The sequence below is a fragment of the Gymnoscopelus braueri genome (genome assembly GCF_963280865.1).
Source record: "Gymnoscopelus braueri genome assembly, chromosome: 2".
Lineage (NCBI taxonomy): Eukaryota > Metazoa > Chordata > Actinopteri > Myctophiformes > Myctophidae > Gymnoscopelus > Gymnoscopelus braueri.
The window spans coordinates 24,838,731-24,859,495 of NC_137604.1; the positions used below are offsets into that span (position 1 = coordinate 24,838,731).

Sequence of the window (20,765 nt, forward strand, 5' to 3'; positions counted from 1 at the left end):
TTTTTCTTTCTTTTCTAGGCCACACTGTACAGGGGGGGCTACAGTAGATTTGCCCCCTACTAAAGACATTACCTTTCCAGGAGTTCCGCTCACTTCCATTGAAATACTCTGAAAGAGCCCCCTCTGTTGTCCTGGAGGTGGACTACACCCTGTTTATGGGTTATGGAGTCTACTGCAATCAAGATATTTCAGATCCCACCCTACTGCAGTCCTACTTTTTCTTACATACACTACTACAAAAATAAAGGAATGCTGTTTTAAAGACTTACAGATGGGCTCAACATATAAAAAAACAAAAAAAATTAAATCTATTGCACGGCTGTATTATAGTCCCCCCCCGCCCTCGTTATTCCCTCAACACTCGGCAGCACAAAAGACACGGGATGGAGCCCAGATGTTCTTCCAGTAGCTGTAACTGGTGCATGGACCACAGACACTAAAACAGCCATCACCCGTGTAAAAGAGTGAGCCAAGTTATGTGTGGACCGCACAAACATGACATAAAAAAAAATGGAGGTCAAGTAACGGAGAAATAATTTTGGCATTTCTCTCAACAAAACTTGAGAAGGAAAGAAAGAGCGAGAGAGACCACATCAAAGGAGCAGCCTACAGCATTTGAAAGAAATCAGAATGGCAAGTCCACAGACTTTTAAAATGCTCAAATGTCCACCGGTGGATTTTACAATTCCCCTTTGGGGCGGTTGATGATGACAGGAATTCCATTCTTGTAATGCTCTGACATAGGGAGACAAAGGTTAAAAAGTGGCTTGAAAAGGTGGTGTGATGATTTATAACTGTATAAATCTCTGCAGAAGACCTGAAGAAGGAAAGGATATTAGAGCTGTTCCTTACCTCAAGTTTTCTTTGTGGGAATGGTGAACCTTTAAAATTAAATTGTTACAATATGCAAAGATAATTAGTTTAGAGTCGAAAAAGTTACCAAATTGTTATGCCACAGTTATTGTTATTATTACTATGATTATTGACTCAAGTATGCAGCATTCACTTTGCTGTTGTGGGTCTCTTAGTACACCAACATTTCAATTATGTTGCCTGGGGAGTCGTAGGTCTTGGGGATATCGTGCTACAATAGGCCCTCTGCATCATTCATGGGCCATAATCACATGGCCACCATGTGAATATGATTAATACATCGCCATGACCATTACTATATTATCATGTCTTCTCCATTCTAATTTCCATGTACAAGACTGTACCCCATGTGTAATCGCCACAGAGCACGTCACACGTTACAAACGCTACAGAATATTACTAGTGTTTCATTGCTTAGCTGATGTTAGGCTTAGACTCAGTCATACCAGCACCATTACCAGATCATTACCATGACCGTTTGGGTTTAAGTATTCTTTGCTGTTCCTTGAGTTATTTAATTTAGAATATTTATTGTTTGGATTAACCCACCTGCTCCATCTTTTATAGAGCAAGTAAAACATTAAAATGAGTCTTCCTGAAAAACAAAAATAGTTGATTATTATAGTTGACATGCTGTCAGCAAGTACTGAACAAGAGATTCCATCAATATGAGTCAGTAGAAAATATTTAAATGCAAAATATGATACTATTGTGCATATTTCTATATCCTTATACTCTATTTCCGAATGTGGTTGTTTTTGCCTTTGTTTTGTTTTTGGTTCCAAAGATTTGTAGAAAGCACATTTTTCTGCTTGTGTATAAGTATATTATCTTTGTTATTGTGGTTATTATCAAGATCCCTGATGATCCTATTGCTGTTTTTTCCCCCTTTAAGTTTCATGTTCTATTTTTCTAACTGTAAGAGTTGTTCCTTCTAATAATAAGGTTTCATTCATCAAGAATTACTTTTTTATTTTGATTAATGTTCTTGGGCAGAGGGGACACCTTAGTAGTTAAACGGGAAGAAAACATGAAATGCATGTGTGACACTACAATACTTCTTTTCCTCAGCCAAAAATTCTTTCAATCCAGAGACTTTTTCTTCCCCACTTGTTTTGGTTTAGTTTTTGGTCAATGGTATTGAGGATGGCTGGCATTGAGATTGAATTATCAACATAATGTATGCACAAATGGATGGATACATTGGTCCTTATCATTTTATTCATATTCCAAGTTTACAGTTGACTGAGCCCTTCAGCATGAATGAGCACAGACCTGTGGCACTTCTCAAGGGCTGAAGCCAGTTACTTTTTATTATTATTTTTTTTTATTATGACTCCTTACATTTCAATAGTGCATTCTGTTGGCTCAGACAGTGGTCATTCCAGGTTTTTTGGAAGGTAGCCTCATGAAGCAGATTTACAACTTCTGAAAGTGTTATAACTCCTACGATGGTTAATATTTCAGCATGGTATGAGTACCAAGAATCAATGATAACGTGTTTTCTCAATTTTCTGGTTGACTCACTTTTTGTGTGTTTACCACTTCAAAGACCGTTAAAGAGGTATTTTTCTTTAAGTAAATGTGCTGCTAGGGTTTGTTAAACTAGTTACTTTGACTCTTTACTATTTGTGTATTACAGTTGAATGTGATCTGAAACATGAAAAAAAAGTAACTCTAGCCAAAGAAGCAATTTGTCTCCACCTTCCGGTTCCCAACTTGAGAAGTGCTACACAAAATATACAAAGATGGACTCTTGAGCCATTGAAGGCATGGACAACCAGCATGAGTGATACTTGTAATTTGAAATTTGTTTTGCATGATCTTGTGTCTTTCAGATTTGACTTTTGAGCAGCACCCAGTTGCATTTTCTTTACCACTGAACCCCAGAGAATGATAGGCAGCTAGCTATTTCATCATGCTAATGCTAGCTATAATTATGAAGAGCACAGTGCTATTTAGTAAAAGGGCCTGCTGACAGCAATGGCCACCTCAAAGACCATGGGGTAGTTTACTGTCACAGTTCTCGTCATTGTATTATATTAGCAATGTGGTTGTTCTTCATAGTCGCTATGGAACCCAATGACTAATCTTCCCCTCTGTCATGTCTATATCCCTTGACTGCCATTATGTTATTTTGTTATTGAATGTCCATATAAAATCTTTTATATAAAATGTTTTGTTGTGACAATGCGTTGAGTTTGTTGTCATTTGGGTAATCTAGTTAAAATACTGTGTGTTATGTTAATGTTTCTTTAGTTTAATAGTCTGTTTTAGAACCCAGTGATTTCAGTGTCATGTAGCCTATATGGAAATGACGTAATCTATTTTATTTATCTAAATCAAGAATATCCAATAACGTGTAAGTTTGCATTTTATATAATCAGGAAAGAAGACCTCAACAATGTTTCTTTAGAAAATATAGGAACATTTATTGGCTCAGACTGATCTAATTTCATTCAACATTCACAGGTCATAAAAATAAATTTGTAGGGTGGGGGTGGGACAAGGAAAAGGCAGGAGAGGGAAACGAAACAGTCATTGTGATATCACGATAACACACACTCATACATGGTCAAAAATATAGAAATAAGCAGCTTTACATTTTCAGGATGGCTATTGAATGCAAATGGGGGTCAATTGTGTCCCAACATCCATGTGTGCACCAAAACAGTGCCTTGTGTAATATGGTGTCGTGTAACCACCTTCAGAGTTTTTGTGACCAGCACTGGAGGGGACGGAGAGGAGGACTGGGGGTTTATGGAAGATGAATGCAGGGAGGTAGGAGTAGTAGAGAGGATGGAGGGATCCTAAACAATTCCATATTTCGCCAGGTCGCTGAGCTCCATGTCACCGAAAGCTTCCCATGGGCAGACCACTGTGATGTCTGTGCCAAGACCCTCCATGCCAGGGATATCATCCCCGAATCTGATAGGATAGGAGAGGCCTCATGAGAATAAGCAAGCAACGATGAGACACACTGTATAAATGAGAGTTTTCGCTGAGGTCATAGTAAAGTAGTACTCTAAATCCTTACCCCTTCTGGCCAGGCTTGGGGGCCTTGCTCTTGAAGGTGCGGGTAGTCCTCGCCTTGAACTTGGGGGGTGCCTTCTTGTCAGCGGGAGCTGCAACGTCTGCCATTTCTTTTCAGTTGCTATAAGGAAGAAAGACAAAAAACATACAATTTAGTATTTCCTTTTTTCTTGTATTTTTTTTTCTTCTTCTTGTATTTATCTTGTATTTATGTTTATCCAACCACCTTAAGTTGTTTACTGGCCCAGTACCACAGCAATAATCTCTTCAGATTAGTTGAAATTAATGACTAATGTCATATAACTCCATAAGCACCTGTTATACAAACGGCTCCAATTCTTCTCCCTCTGTGCCTAATCTCTGTCTATTTTCGCACCTTGGCTTTAAAGATTAGTCTTGGCAGAGGGTACATCTTGTAACCATTGCACCTAATTTCTTAGTTCAGCTCGTGTCGAAGAGTTTTCACTCAACAGTTCATTTTCAATCAGCTTCTAATCTTATCCCCTTTGACCTCCCTTGACTGCAACTTTTATCTAACAGGAGAGCTCTGGTAAACTGTTGACTGAGGTCTTGACAGAAATTAACTTTGATTTTACTCATACTGTAGCTATTGATCCAGAATATGTGGCTACCCTGAGCAAACAAACATAAGGCTTTAATTTAAGCCCTGTCTGTGAACCTAGCTCTATACTGTATGTATATTTGTACCTTATGAGTTTCTGCCTTGACGTCAACCACTAACAACATAATCCCTAAATAACTCCTGCAACTACCAGTTTATCCTACAGTACATACACTGTCCTATGGACAAGCCTAAGATGTCAGCACTTAATTATCCATCATCTATCAAGTATAAGCAGATATGTTATTGCAACCTAGTTGGTTATACTGGATTATAGATACGTAAGGGCTTATAGAAAGTGTTAGCCTATCATGACTGTCCAATTATACATTGATAAGGCTCTGATGTTTGCAAGTATTCCCTTTCAATTAAATGACACATGAAAATGAACATGACATGTTTCATGTGTTGAAAATAGACAAATTAAACGAGACAGTGATCATGAAAACATTCGAATGCACACTCTCCTCAGCATACCATATTCAAACTTTTATATTTTAAGCGGTATGATTTTGTGTCAGAACAGTAAATGACAAAAATACCTGCTAAATCTTGACATGTCTGACTTAACATCACTGAACAATTAAGATGATCAATTAGATTAACTTAATCTCACATGGTGGTATACCGCATAATGAAACACATTAGCAATGAAATTATATTGTTTCAATGATATCATAATATTGTTATTGAAACACCTATTATTTCATATTAGGGTACTGAAGCCAGAACCAGTTGCTTTTGAATATAAAGCCATCCTTTGCAAATGCTTTGCAGCAGATGTCCTTCTTGCTGAAACTCAATATTCAACATCCTTTGACAAAGCAAGTAATTAATTAGCTAATTAATCAGCCAAAACTCCAACCTGGGTTGTACAGTAGTTGTAGTTTCAACGTACCTGTACTTGCAGTAGCAATAGATTATTGTGGTTGGTCTCAGGCTTGCTTGCTTGTGTCTTTCTTCTCTGTCCAACTGCCCCCCTTTATACTCCTCTTGCTAATCCCTCTGACACGCTCATCGTGACATAATCATTCACACGCTCCCTCTGGCCTCCAGATTAAGTAATAAGTCGGGGATCAAAAGGTGAAGACTGACAACGTGTACTTCAGGTAAAGCAGCCTAATTTTAAGGATAAAAACAGAAGAGACATTCTTAGGAGGGGCTGTTGGCTACCTTACATAACACAATCTTTCACTATGAAACAAGAGCGCTTGGACGGATAAACAATTTGATTTTGCCTGAACTGTACAAAAGAAATAGCTATTATATTGTCAACCTTTTTCAAACATCTTGATGGATTTTAGTCTATTACATTTTTGTGGTAACTGTGTTATATTAGCTGGCTCTGTGGTGAGTGGTGACTTTTCAAGGTTCAAATTTATTGTCACATCACAGGTTAAAATAAGTAGCCATGGGAACCCACGTTTCCCACGCCATGTGTCCCATAGGCCTGTCTCCTGTTTCCCTAGCATGAAGCAGCTTGATGTACAAGTCCAGCCCCGGACATGATGCTAGTATGTCACAAAGTTTTACAAAGTATAAAGGAGTGTGTGAAATTATTTTGTGCAAGCTTCCAACAACTGCAGTTGCAATGCTCAATCAAAAATAAACAATAAATAATAAAGTAAATAATTGAGTTGAGAAATATACATAAAATGTATAAGGTATACTGTATACTGTATACAGCAAAGCACAAGTAGAGTACTGAGATATTTAAGTAATCTAAAATATACAGCAGGTCAAATATAAGCTACAGTTCATCAGTGTATTCAATCAATACATCAAACATACATATGCATGTATATATACAGTCAGATATCTGTGTGCATAACAAAATGTTACTGGTAACATCTAAGGGTTGATGCAGGTTTTCCATCTAAACCAGTTGTAATATGAAACTATTTTAACTTTAACTGCTGTCAAATCATGGAAATTCAGTACTTCAGTAGTGTTATGTATACATATCTTGAATTATACAGTAGAGACTTTCCTATTTTTACTATTACACAGGAACATTTGTTAAAAATAAGTATCCCACTCTTCCTAGGCATTAACCAGTAAGATAACTATATCAGTTGATTACTGTTATAGTTCTCCTTAGACCCTTGGTTAAACAAACATCTTCTTTTTTTGTTTCTGAAAATTCAAGTCAAAATGTATTATTTATATTTTATACCAAATAACATTTAGTACAGAGATTATTTTTAAATATGTAAATATTGTTGCAGTGTTGTCCTTATGTAATCTGATGGATGAACTGAGGGATTGAAATAGAAAGGAACAGTGGGTTGTTCTTAAGAGTAATCACCGAGTTACTAATTCCCTCAAGGACAATTAACGCAGTCCTCTTTCATAACTGACTTTAACCTTACAACACAAATATGTGTTTCTGGCAACTAACTATACAAGAAGAAATAAGGGCAAAACTTTTTACAAGGCCTAAAGTCTACAAGGGAGAAGGAAACGAAATAAACCTTGCATTGTCTAAGACAGTGAAAATATCAATTCATTATTGTATGCTGTCCATGTACAATGTCCATTTCAATTAATTAGATAAATAATTTAAAATAAAAACTTTGAATGCAAAACTTTTATTGATTGATTGACATGTTTATTGTTTCTATTGTGGTCCAATTGTGGTCCAATTGATGCTTCTTGTACTCCATACAAGCAAGTGTAAATATGGTGGGCTACTCAAATGTGCTATTTTGATGAGTGATGAGAAGGTAAATGTGGGGCAAATATGGTAGCACACTGTATGTCAATTTGATGGATTTGCAAATGGTCATCTCTTTGATCAACAGGATGCAACATTTTTGCTTCATTCTTTATTTGTGCGGTGTTCTGCTGTTTTCTCCAGTATTTTGCTCTTGGCTTTATTTTGATATTTGTTGTTATGTGTTGTTTCCTTTTACATGATTGATAGTACCTTATTATTTGCAGATGACAAAGAAAAACAATGGTAAAAAAAAGTGAAGTCACCAAAAAAATATTTGTATATCTCAAGTCTATTCGTGGGTAAGCTGAAACCAAAGATAGAGTGGGACGTGACATGAGGTGATGTAACGGCATCAGTGAACATCTGAAGGGATTAGCACGATGAGTATAAAGGGGCCGACAGTTTGACAGAGAGAAGAAAGCAAGTAAGCAACTCGAGAGAGACACCAACCAGAATCATCTACAGTATCACTACTGCAAATCAGGTGAGATGAAACTACATTATGTTTAGCCTGCTTCACTTGATTAATTTGATACTTGAGATCTGTCAGAGAGTTTAATCACAGCAGTGATCTCTATCACAGCGGAGGTGGAATCTACTGTGTAGGCCTACTGCAGAGAGTTTTCACTGAAAATAATTTATGATTAAGTTTAATTTTTGTTTGTGTAAAACAGTCATCATACAAAGCTGTATAGAAATCAGCACAAGCTTTTCCTGTGTCTTTGTGAAATGTCTGAGTGAAATGTATACCTGGTTTGTCAGACGAGGGATCAGATTAGACACTTCTGTCAGGACAACACATAAATGGATAAAGACAACTCATAGGATAAGATATATTTATTGAATATAAAATGAGCAATATATTTATCATGGTTGGCGATGAATTTGGATCTGCTTTTAGGTACTCTGATAAAGCGCATTCCCCAACCAGGGACTCAGATCTTGTCGTTTGCTAAATTGTGTGCTGAGAGCGCAACTTCTTCAGACACCCTTTTCTTGTCAGGGGAGGTCCCTTAGCCTTTAACCTTCCAGGGCCTCACTACAAGGCAGTAGTCTCGTAACCCTGATGAGGGGGGCTAACGGGTGCTACACCTTGCCCAAGGGTGACCCGAAACTATGTAAGGCAGGGGCGTTCAGCTCCCTGAGGCTTATACGAGCCCACATACCCCTCAGAATCCCCCGTACATAAACAGCAGATCCAAAACAACAGGTGGTAGCATGGGGTGGTAGAGGGTGTGTAATTTTAGCAACAGCAGCGCAGCAGCAGCAACAGTGTGTGTGCAGCAAAAAGCAAGCAGAATGAGAAGTGCAACCTTCCAGCTTAAATAGAGCGGTCTGAGAATGAAATGAGTGTGAGTGGATGAGTTTGTGGAGCTGATGTGGTCCAATGGTAGGCCACCAACAACTGCACTGTGTTCCCTGACAGAACTTGCTCTGCGCATGTCTGTGACAGGCGCAACGCTCATTAGTCGTACCAGTCAGTCATGCAACTCTTCTCTTTAGTTGAGCTAAATTATGTGAGTGGAAGAGAGAAGTACAAGTACTAAGACATATGTTCAAAGCTAACAAGCAGGAAGCTTTCAATACAATTTTAATAAGGTATGGCAAATTATGAGATAAAACTATTTTAAAAACGAATTTTGCAATGTATGCCCATGCCTTGCTGGCCGGCGCAATGGCAAAAGCAGTCTGACTTTAGGGTGGCAGTACACTCTGGTAGCTTACCTTCTTCTCTTTCTTTGTCAGTAAACAAAATGGCAGATGTTGCAGCTCCCGCTGACAAGAAGGCACCCCCCAAGTTCAAGGCGAGGACCACCCGCACCTTCAAGAGCAAGGCCCCCAAGCCTGGCCAGAAGGGGTAAGGATTTAGAGTACTGCTTTACTATGACCTCAGCGAAAACTCTGGTTTATGCATTGTAGCTTACTTCTACTCATGATGCCTCTTTGATCCAATCAGATTCGGGGATGAGATCCCTGGCATGGAGGGTCTTGGCACAGACATCACAGTGGTCTGCCCATGGGAAGCCTTCGGTGACATGGAGCTGAGCGAGCTGGCGGCATTTGGAATTGTGTAACTCCCTTCCTCTGTCTTTACCCCTACCATTGGCAATTCTTCCCTTTCATTTGTTGCTCATTTCATGAGGCACTTGAAAAACCCTGTCAATCCTCCTCTGGGTTCCTGAGCGAGTTATCTTTGGCGACATGAAGCGCAGAGAGAGACCTTGCAGCATACAGGGACGTCTAGATTTCTCTCCTGTCTCTCCATGCCTTGTTCCTTGGGCTGTGTGCCACCCCCTCCTTCCCTCCTCCATCCACCCCCCCCCCCCATTTCCCACTTTAATGTATGTTGGCACAAATAAGCGACACCTCGTCAAATATGGCTGCATTCACACTTCCTCCTCTCCTCTTCCCTTGAAAATGAAAGGACTATGCAACATTAAGTTGAAAGGACAACATCTTTTGAATTCATGTGTTTGTATTTGATTTCCATTATTGTGAAATCTTGCTCTGCTATCCCTCTACCTCTTTTCCTTGGAGTCACTCATTATGTATATGGGTTTGTTTGGATAGTAAGTCAGATTCTTTTTGTGAATTTGAATGTCAATTTTGCACTTTATTAATTCAACAAGGATCATTCCCTGTGCCAATAGAAATGGAACTCAATAAATATTACTTTCCCAAAAAACAATGTTGTGTTGAATATATTATTAATATATAATGTGATACGGAGGGTGGAAACACATTTCATGACATTCAAAAGGCAAAGTAATATGCAATAGAATATAACGTACTGTACATAACACACAGTGATACAAGTAGGTAAACTACCAAAACAAAAATCAAAGAATGTAATTTACAGGCATTCAGCAGACTCTTATATCCCGAGAGACTTTCTGTACAAAAGTACAAGATCAGAGGAAGCACCATGAACTCAGTCAACCAACAACAGGTGGTAGGCTACAAAGTAACTAAAACAAGAAATGATGACTGCACAGTCATATTATACCAGGTTGCTTTTTTTGCCCCGATCAAACGCTACCAGCTGCTTCTTTCTGTGAGCGTGCGTGTGTGTGTGTGTGTGTGTGTGTGTGTGTGTGTGTGTGTGTGTGTGTGTGTGTGTGTGTGTGTGTGTGTGTGTGTTAGCATATATTTGTAGTTAGCACTTAGCACTCATTAGCATGCTCAGTAGCAACCAAACAGGGCTCAACTACTGCTGTACTGTAGTGTTCGCACAAGATCCCATTTCTTATCTTAGGAGGACTGTAGCCTATACTCACCTTTACGCACGTTGGATTTACTTGGATTATGCGACATAACAGCCTGTGCGTTCATCGTATTCTTTATTATGGTGAAGAAATCGATGCTGTTATTATTATTATTATTATTATTATTATTATCGTTTTGTCCTTGGTGTACAGTTGGTTGTCCTTGGTTGCGCATAACGGCGCAAAAAGGCACAACATTCAGATCAGGCTCTCTCTGGACTCATTCTCAACGAATCTCTGTGATTCTAATTTTCCTATGATCAGCAGAAGTGAGAGTGTCAATTCCTTGATCAAATATGGTTTTATTCAAAGGAAATCAAAGGCTACAGCTTATGGAGCCAACGTCAGTATTAGTGTCCAAGCGGCTCAGAAAGAGTTTTCGGCGCAACATAATTCCATTGCTCAGGAAATAAACAACGGATTACAATAATATAACATTCCCTATAATCAGTAACATGTAGGTGATACCTATGTCTATCAAATATGGTTTTATTGAAAGGCAATCAAAGGCTAGATCGAGCTTAGAAAGCAAACATCGGGTAATGTCCAACGCTGGCTGCGGGCGCCTCAGTGTGGCTGCAGAGCGAGACTAGAACACTCATTTATGATATTGTGCCGTTTGTTCAACACTCAACTCTTAGCAACAAAGTTTATTTTCATACTGTTTCTTTGCTAGATGGTTCCGTCCGATTTTTTATATTCCGTCCTGATTGGCGAATTCCGAACATTGCTGGCCCACAATAACCTACCTGACCTGGCGGAGACCTGTGCTCCGAGGAGCACTTTTTCCAGTTGACAGTGAGGGCGAGGCTGTTCTCCTGACACCAAGGTATCCTTGTCCCTGTCGGCAGTCTGGACAATCCAACAATCACTGTTGTGTTGTCGGCATACTTGATGATGACACTGGAGCTGTGCAAGGCCAGTCTGGCCACGCAGTTTACTATTACCACAATTTTTGAAAATGTTTCAAAATGTATGAACCCTTTTCACCTTGGAAACGATTATGACGATAATGCAAAAAACTTTGCGATGATCTCAAATAATCGCGATTATGTAATAATTGTGACAGGCCTAGCTGAATGCTGAGCTGTAGAACACCAACAGCATACGGTCACATCTGTTGTTCCCCTGCACCTCGGTGAGAGATAGCCTCGTTCCCAGCCTTACTCATCTGCGAAGAGAAAAGCCTGTTCACGACCTAAAGCTGAGAGTGTCTAAAGGGGCGGAATTTCCGTCGTACCTATTTCCCCCAGAAACTATCCTTTTCGACCAATCACAACACTGCTTTCATTCACGGAGAATGTTAAAGACGGGGTGCCGTGATTTTCAGTGATTTCCCCCCCCCCTAAAACATAATCATCAGGTATTATGGTTATACTAGGAGGAAGATTTTTTTCTAAAAAGTGTACGGAAAGTGTTAAAATTATGTTTTTATATGGGCACGCCTCCAGTTCATTAAGTATACCTGGTTCTCACCTTAGCACCTCCTCCACCACCTTAGCACCACCCACCTGTCCTAGTCCCTCCTCCTCCTCATGCCCACACCTGTTGTGTTATGATAATGAGGGGGAGGGTATATTTTTACTGTGTCATTAAATGGCTGTTTTTCTATTGGCACGTTTGACCCTCAAGGTTTCAGCCTCCAGGAAGAAACTCAAAATAGTCAGAGAAGACATAAAACACCATAACAACAACACCAGGGGGCTTAATGAAGTTCTATCAACCTCATAGACACATGAAAAACAGAAAAAGTGCAAAACCATGGCACCACCTCTTTAACAGATTTGTAAAGCATCAACGTCATTTCCTTGGGCGGTACTTGTGCCAAATTCTGGTACTTCCGTTTAGACACTCAATCGGCCAGGTCTTGCCCAGTGTGGGTGAGAGAGGGTGGTGTTGTGACCAAGGAAGGTTTTGAAAGGAAGAGTCGTGCAGTCCGCCCTCTAGATATATTATAACTCATGGGATGCGCCATGACACTCATGGGTGGCAAACCTTGCACCGGAAGTTCGATGGAATATTGCAGTGGATGGAGCCGTTGATGGAGCCAGCTGGACTAGCTCATGAACAAATATTATTTCTGAATGATTGCGACTTTTGTCATATAATCGGTTCAGGAATATAAAAGAAGACATGTTACAAGTTGTTTTCTAATCACTTGATTTTCAATGTGCACAGTACATAATTTTATTGAGGCATCTAAACAGCGGCAAGTATCATTTCTGTCTCGGAGATATCGCGAGATTTGGTCAGCAGACAGGAAATGGGGGACAGTCGATACTTTGACCGTTCAGAAACATACTTTGTGCTCTTTAGATACCTCTATAAAATTATACAGTGTAGGCTACACATCGAAAAGCAACACAGCAGAAAACAATGTGTGATATGTCTTCTTTTATCTTCCTGGGCTGAGTATTTTATAAAGGTCTCAATCGTTCACAAGTGTTGGTTCACAAGCTGTCCAGCCGGCTCTCATAGGCTCCAATGTTATTTCACTGAACTTTCGGTGTGAGTCTGCCACCCAGTGCGACGAATCTGCCGGCTGGAATTGCTGGATAGAAAAAATTACGTCGGTGTCCTTTCCTTTAGATTCCTTGGTTGTGACGACCCTCACCTACCCTGCTTGTTCTTCCTCTTCTTTGAGTTTTACTGGCGGGTAACAATCAACATATCTAGGTGTATACCACCACCTACTGTACCGGAGGTGTAAATAATACTGTATGGGTATTGTCCTTCAGGTTATATTCTAATTCACTTCAAACACAAATGAATAAAATAAATAAAACCAAAATAACTTAATTTAACCTACACCCTGCTTGTAGTTGCTGTTGCTGGGGCTGATTGGCAGGGTGGAGTCTGAGGGATCGTCTGGTAGATTGGGGCACACCTGGGCTTGGTGTGTCCAGGCTATAAATACCTGTGCCTCACCATATGCTTGCTCTCTCCTCGCCAGGCTGCTTCAGTTCATATGCTTATCTTTTTGGTTTACACCTCACAACATTCATGTTGCACTTTATACTTCCATCCACACACTGCTGACACACATTGAATAATGATATTTTGGTTATAATTTCAATTGTGCCCGAGTTTCCCCTTTGTTACAAATGTGAGCCAGTTGTAACAGTGTAAAGAGCCATAGCAATTGCATTTAATTGATGATATACTGTACATCCAGGTAGGTAGCATGGGACATAGCCTCTCAAAGCATTAACTGACAATAGAGGTGTCCAGTCATTAAGACATGTTACCTTGGAGTGCCTCGGGACAGAACAATGGTGGACATTTTGAAGCTTGTGTGAACCACAGCCTGGGAGATGTTGAAAATATCTGCTAAATGTGCGAATCCTCCCAAACTGGTCCTCACATGCTTTGAGGATGCATCGATAGTGCATGTTGGTGTGAAACAGTGTCATGCCTAGCCATCCTTCACTGATAGACGTTGTAGTGAGGCGGGAACGCATTCTGACACAGACACAACATTTGGCAGACGTACACATAGACCCATATGCATTACTGTAACAGAGGGGGAACACAGTCTAATGGGGATAATGTACCTTGGGTCATAGTCCATGTGCTACATGTAGTAGACTATGAATTGGCCTTTAGGCTACTATAACATTGTAACATCATGTTTGTCCTAGTGATGACTGTAAAGAAAAAGAGAAGGTCTGCACACCGTCTTAATGCTTAATGCTTAATAGAGCGGTAAAACAAATAACAGTGTCCTAGGACAACTTGCCACACTACCTTTTGATGTGCTCAATGTCTTCTTACAATCATTCACTCTGGTTGGCCTCTAATCTAATGATGTGATGACAGTCCTTTTCTTAAATGTGCACCACCACAAAACATTGACATCACATGCCCCAGACAGATGTAAAAATAGAATTAGGGTATGCTATCTGGTGCAGATTTGCACTCTATTGAGCGCACCTTTCTGGTTTGTATGTTGTATGTTTTGATTTTTGTTTTGGTAGTTTACCTACCAAAGTATCTAGTATCACTGTGTGTACATGTAGTACGTTATGTTCTAATGCATATTCCTTTGCCTTTTGAATGTCATGAAATGTTTTTTCCACCCTCTGTATCAAATTATATATTGATAATATATTCAACACCACATTTTCTTGGAAAAGTAATATTTATTGACTTCCATTTCTATTGGCAGAGGAAATGATCATTGTTGAATTAATAACATTTTTTTTAAAAAGTGCATAATTGATATTCAAATTCACAAAAATAATCTGACTTACTATCCAATCAAACCCATGTATATACATAATGAGTGTCTCCAAGGAGAAGAGGTAGAGGGATATCAGAGCAAGATTTCACAATAATGGAAATCAAATCCAAAGATTAATTCAAAAGATGTTGTCCTTTCAATTATTTCTCTCTCAGAAACCACATGGTCCTTTCATTTTCAAGGGAAGAGGAGAGGAGGAAGTGGGAATGTGGCCATATTTTACTAGGTGTTGCTTATTTGTGCCAACATAGATTAAAGTGGGAAATAGGGGGGGACAAGGGGAAGAAGGGAAGGAGGGGGGGGGGCACACAGCCCAAGGAACAAGGCATGGGACAGGAGAGAACTCTAGACGTCCCTGTATGCTGCAAGGTCTCTCTCTGCGCTTCATGTCGCCAAAGATATCTCGCTCAGGAACCCAGAGGAGGATTGACAGGGTTTTTCAAGTGACTCATGAAAAGAAGAACAAATGAAAGGGAAGTATTGGCAATGGCAGGAGTAAAGGCAAAGGAAGGGGGCTACACAATTCCATATTTCGCCAGGTCGCTGAGCTCCATGTCACCGAAGGCTTCCCATGGGCAGACCACTGTGATGTCTGTGCCAAGACCCTCCATGCCAGGGATATCATCCCCGAATCTGATTGGATAAAAGAGGCATCATGAGTAGAAGAAAGCTACACTGAGATGCATAAACCAGAGTTTTTGCTGAGCTCATAGTAAAGTAGTACTCTAAATCCTTACCCCTTCTGGCCAGGCTTGGGGGCCTTGCTCTTGAAGGTGCGGGTTGTCCTCGCCTTGAACTTGGGGGGTGCCTTCTTGTCAGCGGGAGCTGCAACATCTGCCATCTTGTTCAGGTACTGACAAAGAAAGAGAAGAAGGTAAGCCACCAGTACTAGCTTTGACCAAATGTCTTAGTACTTATATCTCTCTTCCACTCCATGATTAAGCTCAAGTAAAGAAAAGAGTTGCATGACTGACTGGTATTAAGTTAGTGTCTAATCTGATCCCTCTTCTGACAAACCAAGTATGCATTTCATTTTACAAGACACAGCTTGTGACTTGTGACTATTCAACACAAACAAAAATGAAACATAATCATACATTATTTTCAGTGAAAACTACTCTGCAGGTCCACACAGTAGATTCCACCTCCGCTGTGATATTCTATCAAGAGATCACTGCTGATTAAACTTTGTGACAGATCTCAAATATCAAATAAATCAAGTGAAGCAGGCTAAACATAATGTAGTTTCATCTCACCTGATTTGCAGTAGTGATACTGTAGATACTTCTGGTTGGTGTCTCTCAAATGAGTTGCTTGCTTGCGTCTTTCTTCTCTCTGTCAAACTGTCCCTTTATACTCATCCTGCTAATCCTGCTAAAAAACAAAGTTTTTTTTGTCATCTGAAAATAATAAGGAACAATTAATCATGTAAAAGGAAACAACACATAACACTATCAAACATATAAATAAATGGGACAGCGTACAATAATATATTACACCAGATTTAGATAAAAGCTAATTTGTGGTCTCTGGGTGGGAACTAGGTTACAGCATTAAAATCAGGTAAAATGAGGGAATCCTTTTTAAAACATGATCAATAACACAAATTATAATACTTAAGTTAAACTACTTGTACCATCAGTAAAAACGGCTACAAAACCATAAATTAACGTAAAATTCACATGCTGTGTATAGTCACTTAAAAGAGCTATTGACTGCACATTCTATGCATAATATTAAATCTGTTTTGTCTTTTAAAACTGTCTTGCGGACAATGCAAGGTTTAAGGCATTCCCCCCCATCTACTACTATAGAACACCACATCATTATTAAGTTCAACTTAAAGTAAAAATGACTGTATTATTATTATTTCATATGGATTTTACTGTAAACTGTCTGATATAGTAAAATCTCAATACAATGTGCTGACGCTGAGCGCAGATGCTGATTGGCAGAATTTAACTACCTGTACGGTAGTTAAATTGGTAAATATTGTTCCAGTGTTGTCCCTACGTTACCTTCGTTCCACTCGAAATAGGTTCTGAGGGATGATCTGAGATTGAAATAGAAAGGAGCAGTCTGTTGTCCTTTAAGTAGTCGCTGAGTTACTAATTCCCTCAAGGATAATTAAAGCAGTCTTCTATTCATAACTTTGACTTCAACCTTACAACACAAATACAGTATGTGTTTCTGGCAACTATACAAGATGAAATTAGGGCAAAAGTTTTTGCCCTAATTTGGCACAAAAAAAAGGCTTGAGAGGCTTAAGTCTGATCAGTGGATTTGGTTTCTGAAAATGTATGACATAATACTGATGTGGTGTACTTTAGTGGTAGATGGGGGGGGGGGGGGAGACACCTTAAACCTTGCATTGTCCAAGACAATCAATAGCTTAAATATTATGCATATAATGTGGAGTCAATAGCTCTTTTAAGTGTCTACTACAGTATATGCACAGCATGTGCAGTATTTTGCAGCAATGCATTTGGAATTTGACATTAATTCATGATGCTATAGCAGTTTTTACTGATGATACAAGTAGTTTAACTTAAGTATTATAATTTGTGTTATTGACCATGTTTAAAAATAATAATTCTCTCATTTTACCTGCTTTTAATGCTTTAACCTACTTCCCACCCAGAGACCACAAATTAGTTTTCACCTAAATCTGGTGTAATATATTATTGTACGCTGTCCCTTGAAAAAATGAAGACATTTGAAATATAAACTTTGAATTCCAAACTGATGCTGTTTGTACTTTGTTTGTACGTTAAGCAAGTAAGGCTACTAAAATATGCTATTTTGATGAGTCATGAGAAGGTAAATGTGGGGCAAATATGGTAGCATACTGTAAGTTGTCAATTTGATGGATTTGCAAATGGTCATCTCTTTGATCACCAGGATGCAACATTTTGCTTCATTCCTTATTTGTGCAGTGTTCTGCTGTTTTCTACAGTATTTTGCTCTTGGCTTTATTTCTATGTTTGTTGTTATTATGTGTTGTTTCCTTTAACATGATTGATCGTTCCTTATTATTTTAAGATGACAAAAAAGAACTCCTGTGTGGAGAAAAAAAAGACTCACCCAGACCCAAGAAAGTCGGCCTGCAATAATTATCATTCTTATATCTCAAATAAGAAAACCTTCTATTTGTGGGTGAGCTGAGACCAAAGATTGAGTGGGACTTAAAAAGACATGAGATGATGTAATGGCATCAGTGAACATCCTAAGGGATTAGCAGGATGAGTGTAAAGAGACCGACAGTCTGACAGAGAAGAAAGACGCAAGTAAGCAACTCGCCTGAGAGACACCAACCAGAATCATCTACAGTATCACTACTGCAAATCAGGTGAGACGAAACTACATGTTTAGCCTGTTTCACTTGATTTATTTGATATTTGAGATCTGTCAGAGAGTTTAATCACAGCAGTGATCTCTTTTTAGAATATCACAGCGGCGGTGGAATCTATAGTGTGGTTCTGAGGAGTAGTTTTCACTGAAAATAATGTATGATTATATTTCACTTTGTGTTGAATAGTCACAAGTCAGTCACAAGCTTTTCTGCGTATTGTAAAATGAAATAGACACTAGTCGTTAATGTAACTTAAGGTCTCCTAATACCAGTCAGTCATACAACTGTTTTCTTTACACTTAATTACTGGAAAAAATATAATAATAAATACTTAATTATGGAGTGGAAGAGAGATAATACTGTACGACATTTGGTCAAAGTTATACACTCTGGTAGCTTACCTTCTTCTCTTTCTTTGTCAGTACCTGAACAAAATGGCAGATGTTGCAGCTACCGCTGACAAGAAGGCACCCCCCAAGTTCAAGGCGAGGACAACCCGCACCTTCAAGAGCAAGGCCCCCAAGCCTGGCCAGAAGGGGTAAGGATTTAGAGTACTACTTTACTATGACCTCAGCAAAAACTCTGGTTTATGCATCTCATTGTAGCTTTCTTCTACTCATGATGCCTCTTTTATCCAATCAGATTCGGGGATGATATCCCTGGCATGGAGGGTCTTGGCACAGACATCACAGTGGTCTGCCCATGGGAAGCCTTCGGTGACATGGAGCTCAGCGACCTGGCAAAATATGGAATTGTGTAGGCCCCTTCCTTTGCCTTTACCCCTGCCATTGCCCTTTCATTTGTTCCTCTTTTCATGATCACTTGAAAAACCCTGTCAATGTCCTCTGGGTTCCTGAGCGAGATATCTTTGGCGACATGAAGCGCAGAGAGAGACCTTGCAGCATACAGGGACGTCTAGAGTTCTCTCCTGTCCCATGCCTTGTTCCTTGGGCTGTGTGCCTCAAACCCCCCCCCACCCCTCCTCCCCTTCTCCCCCCCCATTTCCCACTTTAATGTATGTTGGGACAAATAAGCAACATCTAGTCAAATATGGCCACATTCCCACTCCCCCCTCTCCTCTTCCCTTGAAAATGGATTTGATTTCCATTATTGTGAAATCTTATTGCTCTGCTATCCCTCTACCTCCTCTCCTCAGAGCCACTCATTATGTATATACATGGGTTTGTTTGGAAAGCAAGTCAGATTCTTTTTGTGAATTTGAATGTCAATTATGCACTCTATTAATTCAACAATGATCATTTCCTGTGCACTCTGCCAATAGAAATGGAAGTCAATAAATATTATTTTTCAAAAGAAAATGTGGTGTTGAATATATTATCGATATATAGAGGGTGGAAACACATTTCATGACATTCAAAAGGCAAAGTAATATGCATTATAATATAACATACTGTACATGTACACACAGTGATACTAGTAGGTAAACTACCAAAACAAAAATAAAAGAATACAATTTAAAGGCATTCATCAGACACTGCTCTTATACCCAGAGAGACTTTCTCTAGCCTACCACCAACAGGTGGTAGGCTACAAAGTAACTACAAAAACAAGTTGACATCAGACCTGCCATCTATAAATTACATACTGTATAGCATCTGTCAACAACACATCTAGCATCGATCTAAACAATATAACCAACGTCTATCTAAATAGTCAAGTAGGAAGTGCCGATGCAAAGACAACCAGAAAGGTGTGCTCAGTAGAATAGTCTACAAATCTGCACCAGGAAGCATACCCTCCATCCATTTTTCCATCTGTCTGGGGCATGCGATGGCAATGTTTTGGGGTGGTGCGCATATAAGAAAAGGACTGTCATCACATCCTTACAGGCCAACCAGAGTGAATGGTTGTATGAAGACAAGTCTTTGGACAGTGAGCACATCAAAACAATGTTATTGCCTAAAGGCCAAGTCATAGTCTACATGTAGCATGTGGACTATGTGGCAAGGTACATATCCCCATTATACTATGTTCCCCCTCCAATACAGTAATGCATATGGGTCTATCTGTACGTCTGCCAAATGTTGTGTCCGTGTCAGAATGTGTTCCACCCTCACTACATCGTCTATCAGTGAAGGATGACTTGGCATGACAGTGTTTCACACCAACATGCACTATCGCTGCATCCTCAAAGCATGTGAGGACCAATAGGTCCTCTCCCAGGCTGTGGTTCACGCAAGCTTCAAAATGTCCACCATTGTTCTGTCCCCGGGCACTCCAAGGTAACATGCCTTAAAGTTATACAATGCAGAATCCCAAATAACGATTTTTAGCAACCTCTGCTGGTCACTACCGTCACTGCATACAATTTCCGTAATCCTCGATTACCCAGAATTCCATTCGTTTTCACCGGAAGCCGGAAGCGTTTCAAAAAGCGATCTTTTAATTGTTTTATACTATCTACGGATCGTTTCTCTTAGCCAGTGGAGCATTAGTTACCATGAGCTGTGCTTTCTTTTTCTGTTCTTTTTCGATCTTCTAATACTACATTCTCTTAACATCAGCGTGAGGTTCCTTTTAGTTATTACCGCGATAGTTCCTGGCCAAACAGGAAACCGTTGCGGTAGTTCCTGGGGACGTCGGCCACGACGTCATGACGTTGGCCAGGAACGTCATTTCCCCGGGAAAGTCCCCCC

At 39.6% G+C, this 20,765-nt stretch overlaps 2 protein-coding genes and 1 long non-coding RNA gene across 5 annotated transcripts in view; 2 read left to right on the forward strand and 1 right to left on the reverse strand.

Moving 5' to 3' along the window:
• rbfox2 (RNA binding fox-1 homolog 2) overlaps positions 1 to 3,050 on the forward strand; it is a 35,812-nt gene extending 32,762 nt beyond the window's left edge. For all 3 annotated transcript variants that reach the window (XM_080416927.1, XM_080416928.1, XM_080416929.1), the window contains one exon: positions 19 to 3,050. In XM_080416927.1, the coding sequence (XP_080273053.1) occupies positions 19 to 63 (45 nt within the window). In that variant the 3' untranslated portion in view covers positions 64 to 3,050. The remainder of the gene's footprint in view (positions 1 to 18) is intronic.
• Positions 3,051 to 3,280: 230 nt separating this feature from the next.
• LOC308100103 (retinal cone rhodopsin-sensitive cGMP 3',5'-cyclic phosphodiesterase subunit gamma-like) lies at positions 3,281 to 5,566 on the reverse strand. The gene is made up of 3 exons (XM_080449004.1): positions 5,427 to 5,566; positions 3,911 to 4,027; positions 3,281 to 3,801 (listed from the first exon to the last, which is right to left on the reverse strand). The coding sequence occupies exons 2-3, from the start codon at positions 4,012 to 4,014 to the stop codon at positions 3,684 to 3,686; spliced, it is 222 nt and encodes a 73-aa protein (XP_080305130.1). The 5' UTR covers positions 4,015 to 4,027; positions 5,427 to 5,566; the 3' UTR covers positions 3,281 to 3,683.
• A 2,144-nt stretch (positions 5,567 to 7,710) lies between these two features.
• On the forward strand, positions 7,711 to 18,852 carry LOC308103751. The gene is made up of 3 exons (XR_013934771.1): positions 7,711 to 7,731; positions 8,994 to 9,105; positions 18,751 to 18,852. It is a non-coding gene; the product is annotated as an uncharacterized lncRNA (long non-coding RNA).
• The last annotated feature ends 1,913 nt before the right edge of the window (positions 18,853 to 20,765 follow it).

Excerpts from the sequence above, each read along its gene's own strand:
- LOC308100103 (XM_080449004.1), bottom strand. The coding sequence starts at position 4,014 with ATGGCAGACGTTGCAGCTCCCGCTGACAAGAAGGCACCCCCCAAGTTC. Across the intron at positions 3,802-3,910 it reads CCCAAGCCTGGCCAGAAGGG|ATTCGGGGATGATATCCCTG; the intron begins GTAAGGATTTAG and ends CTATCCTATCAG.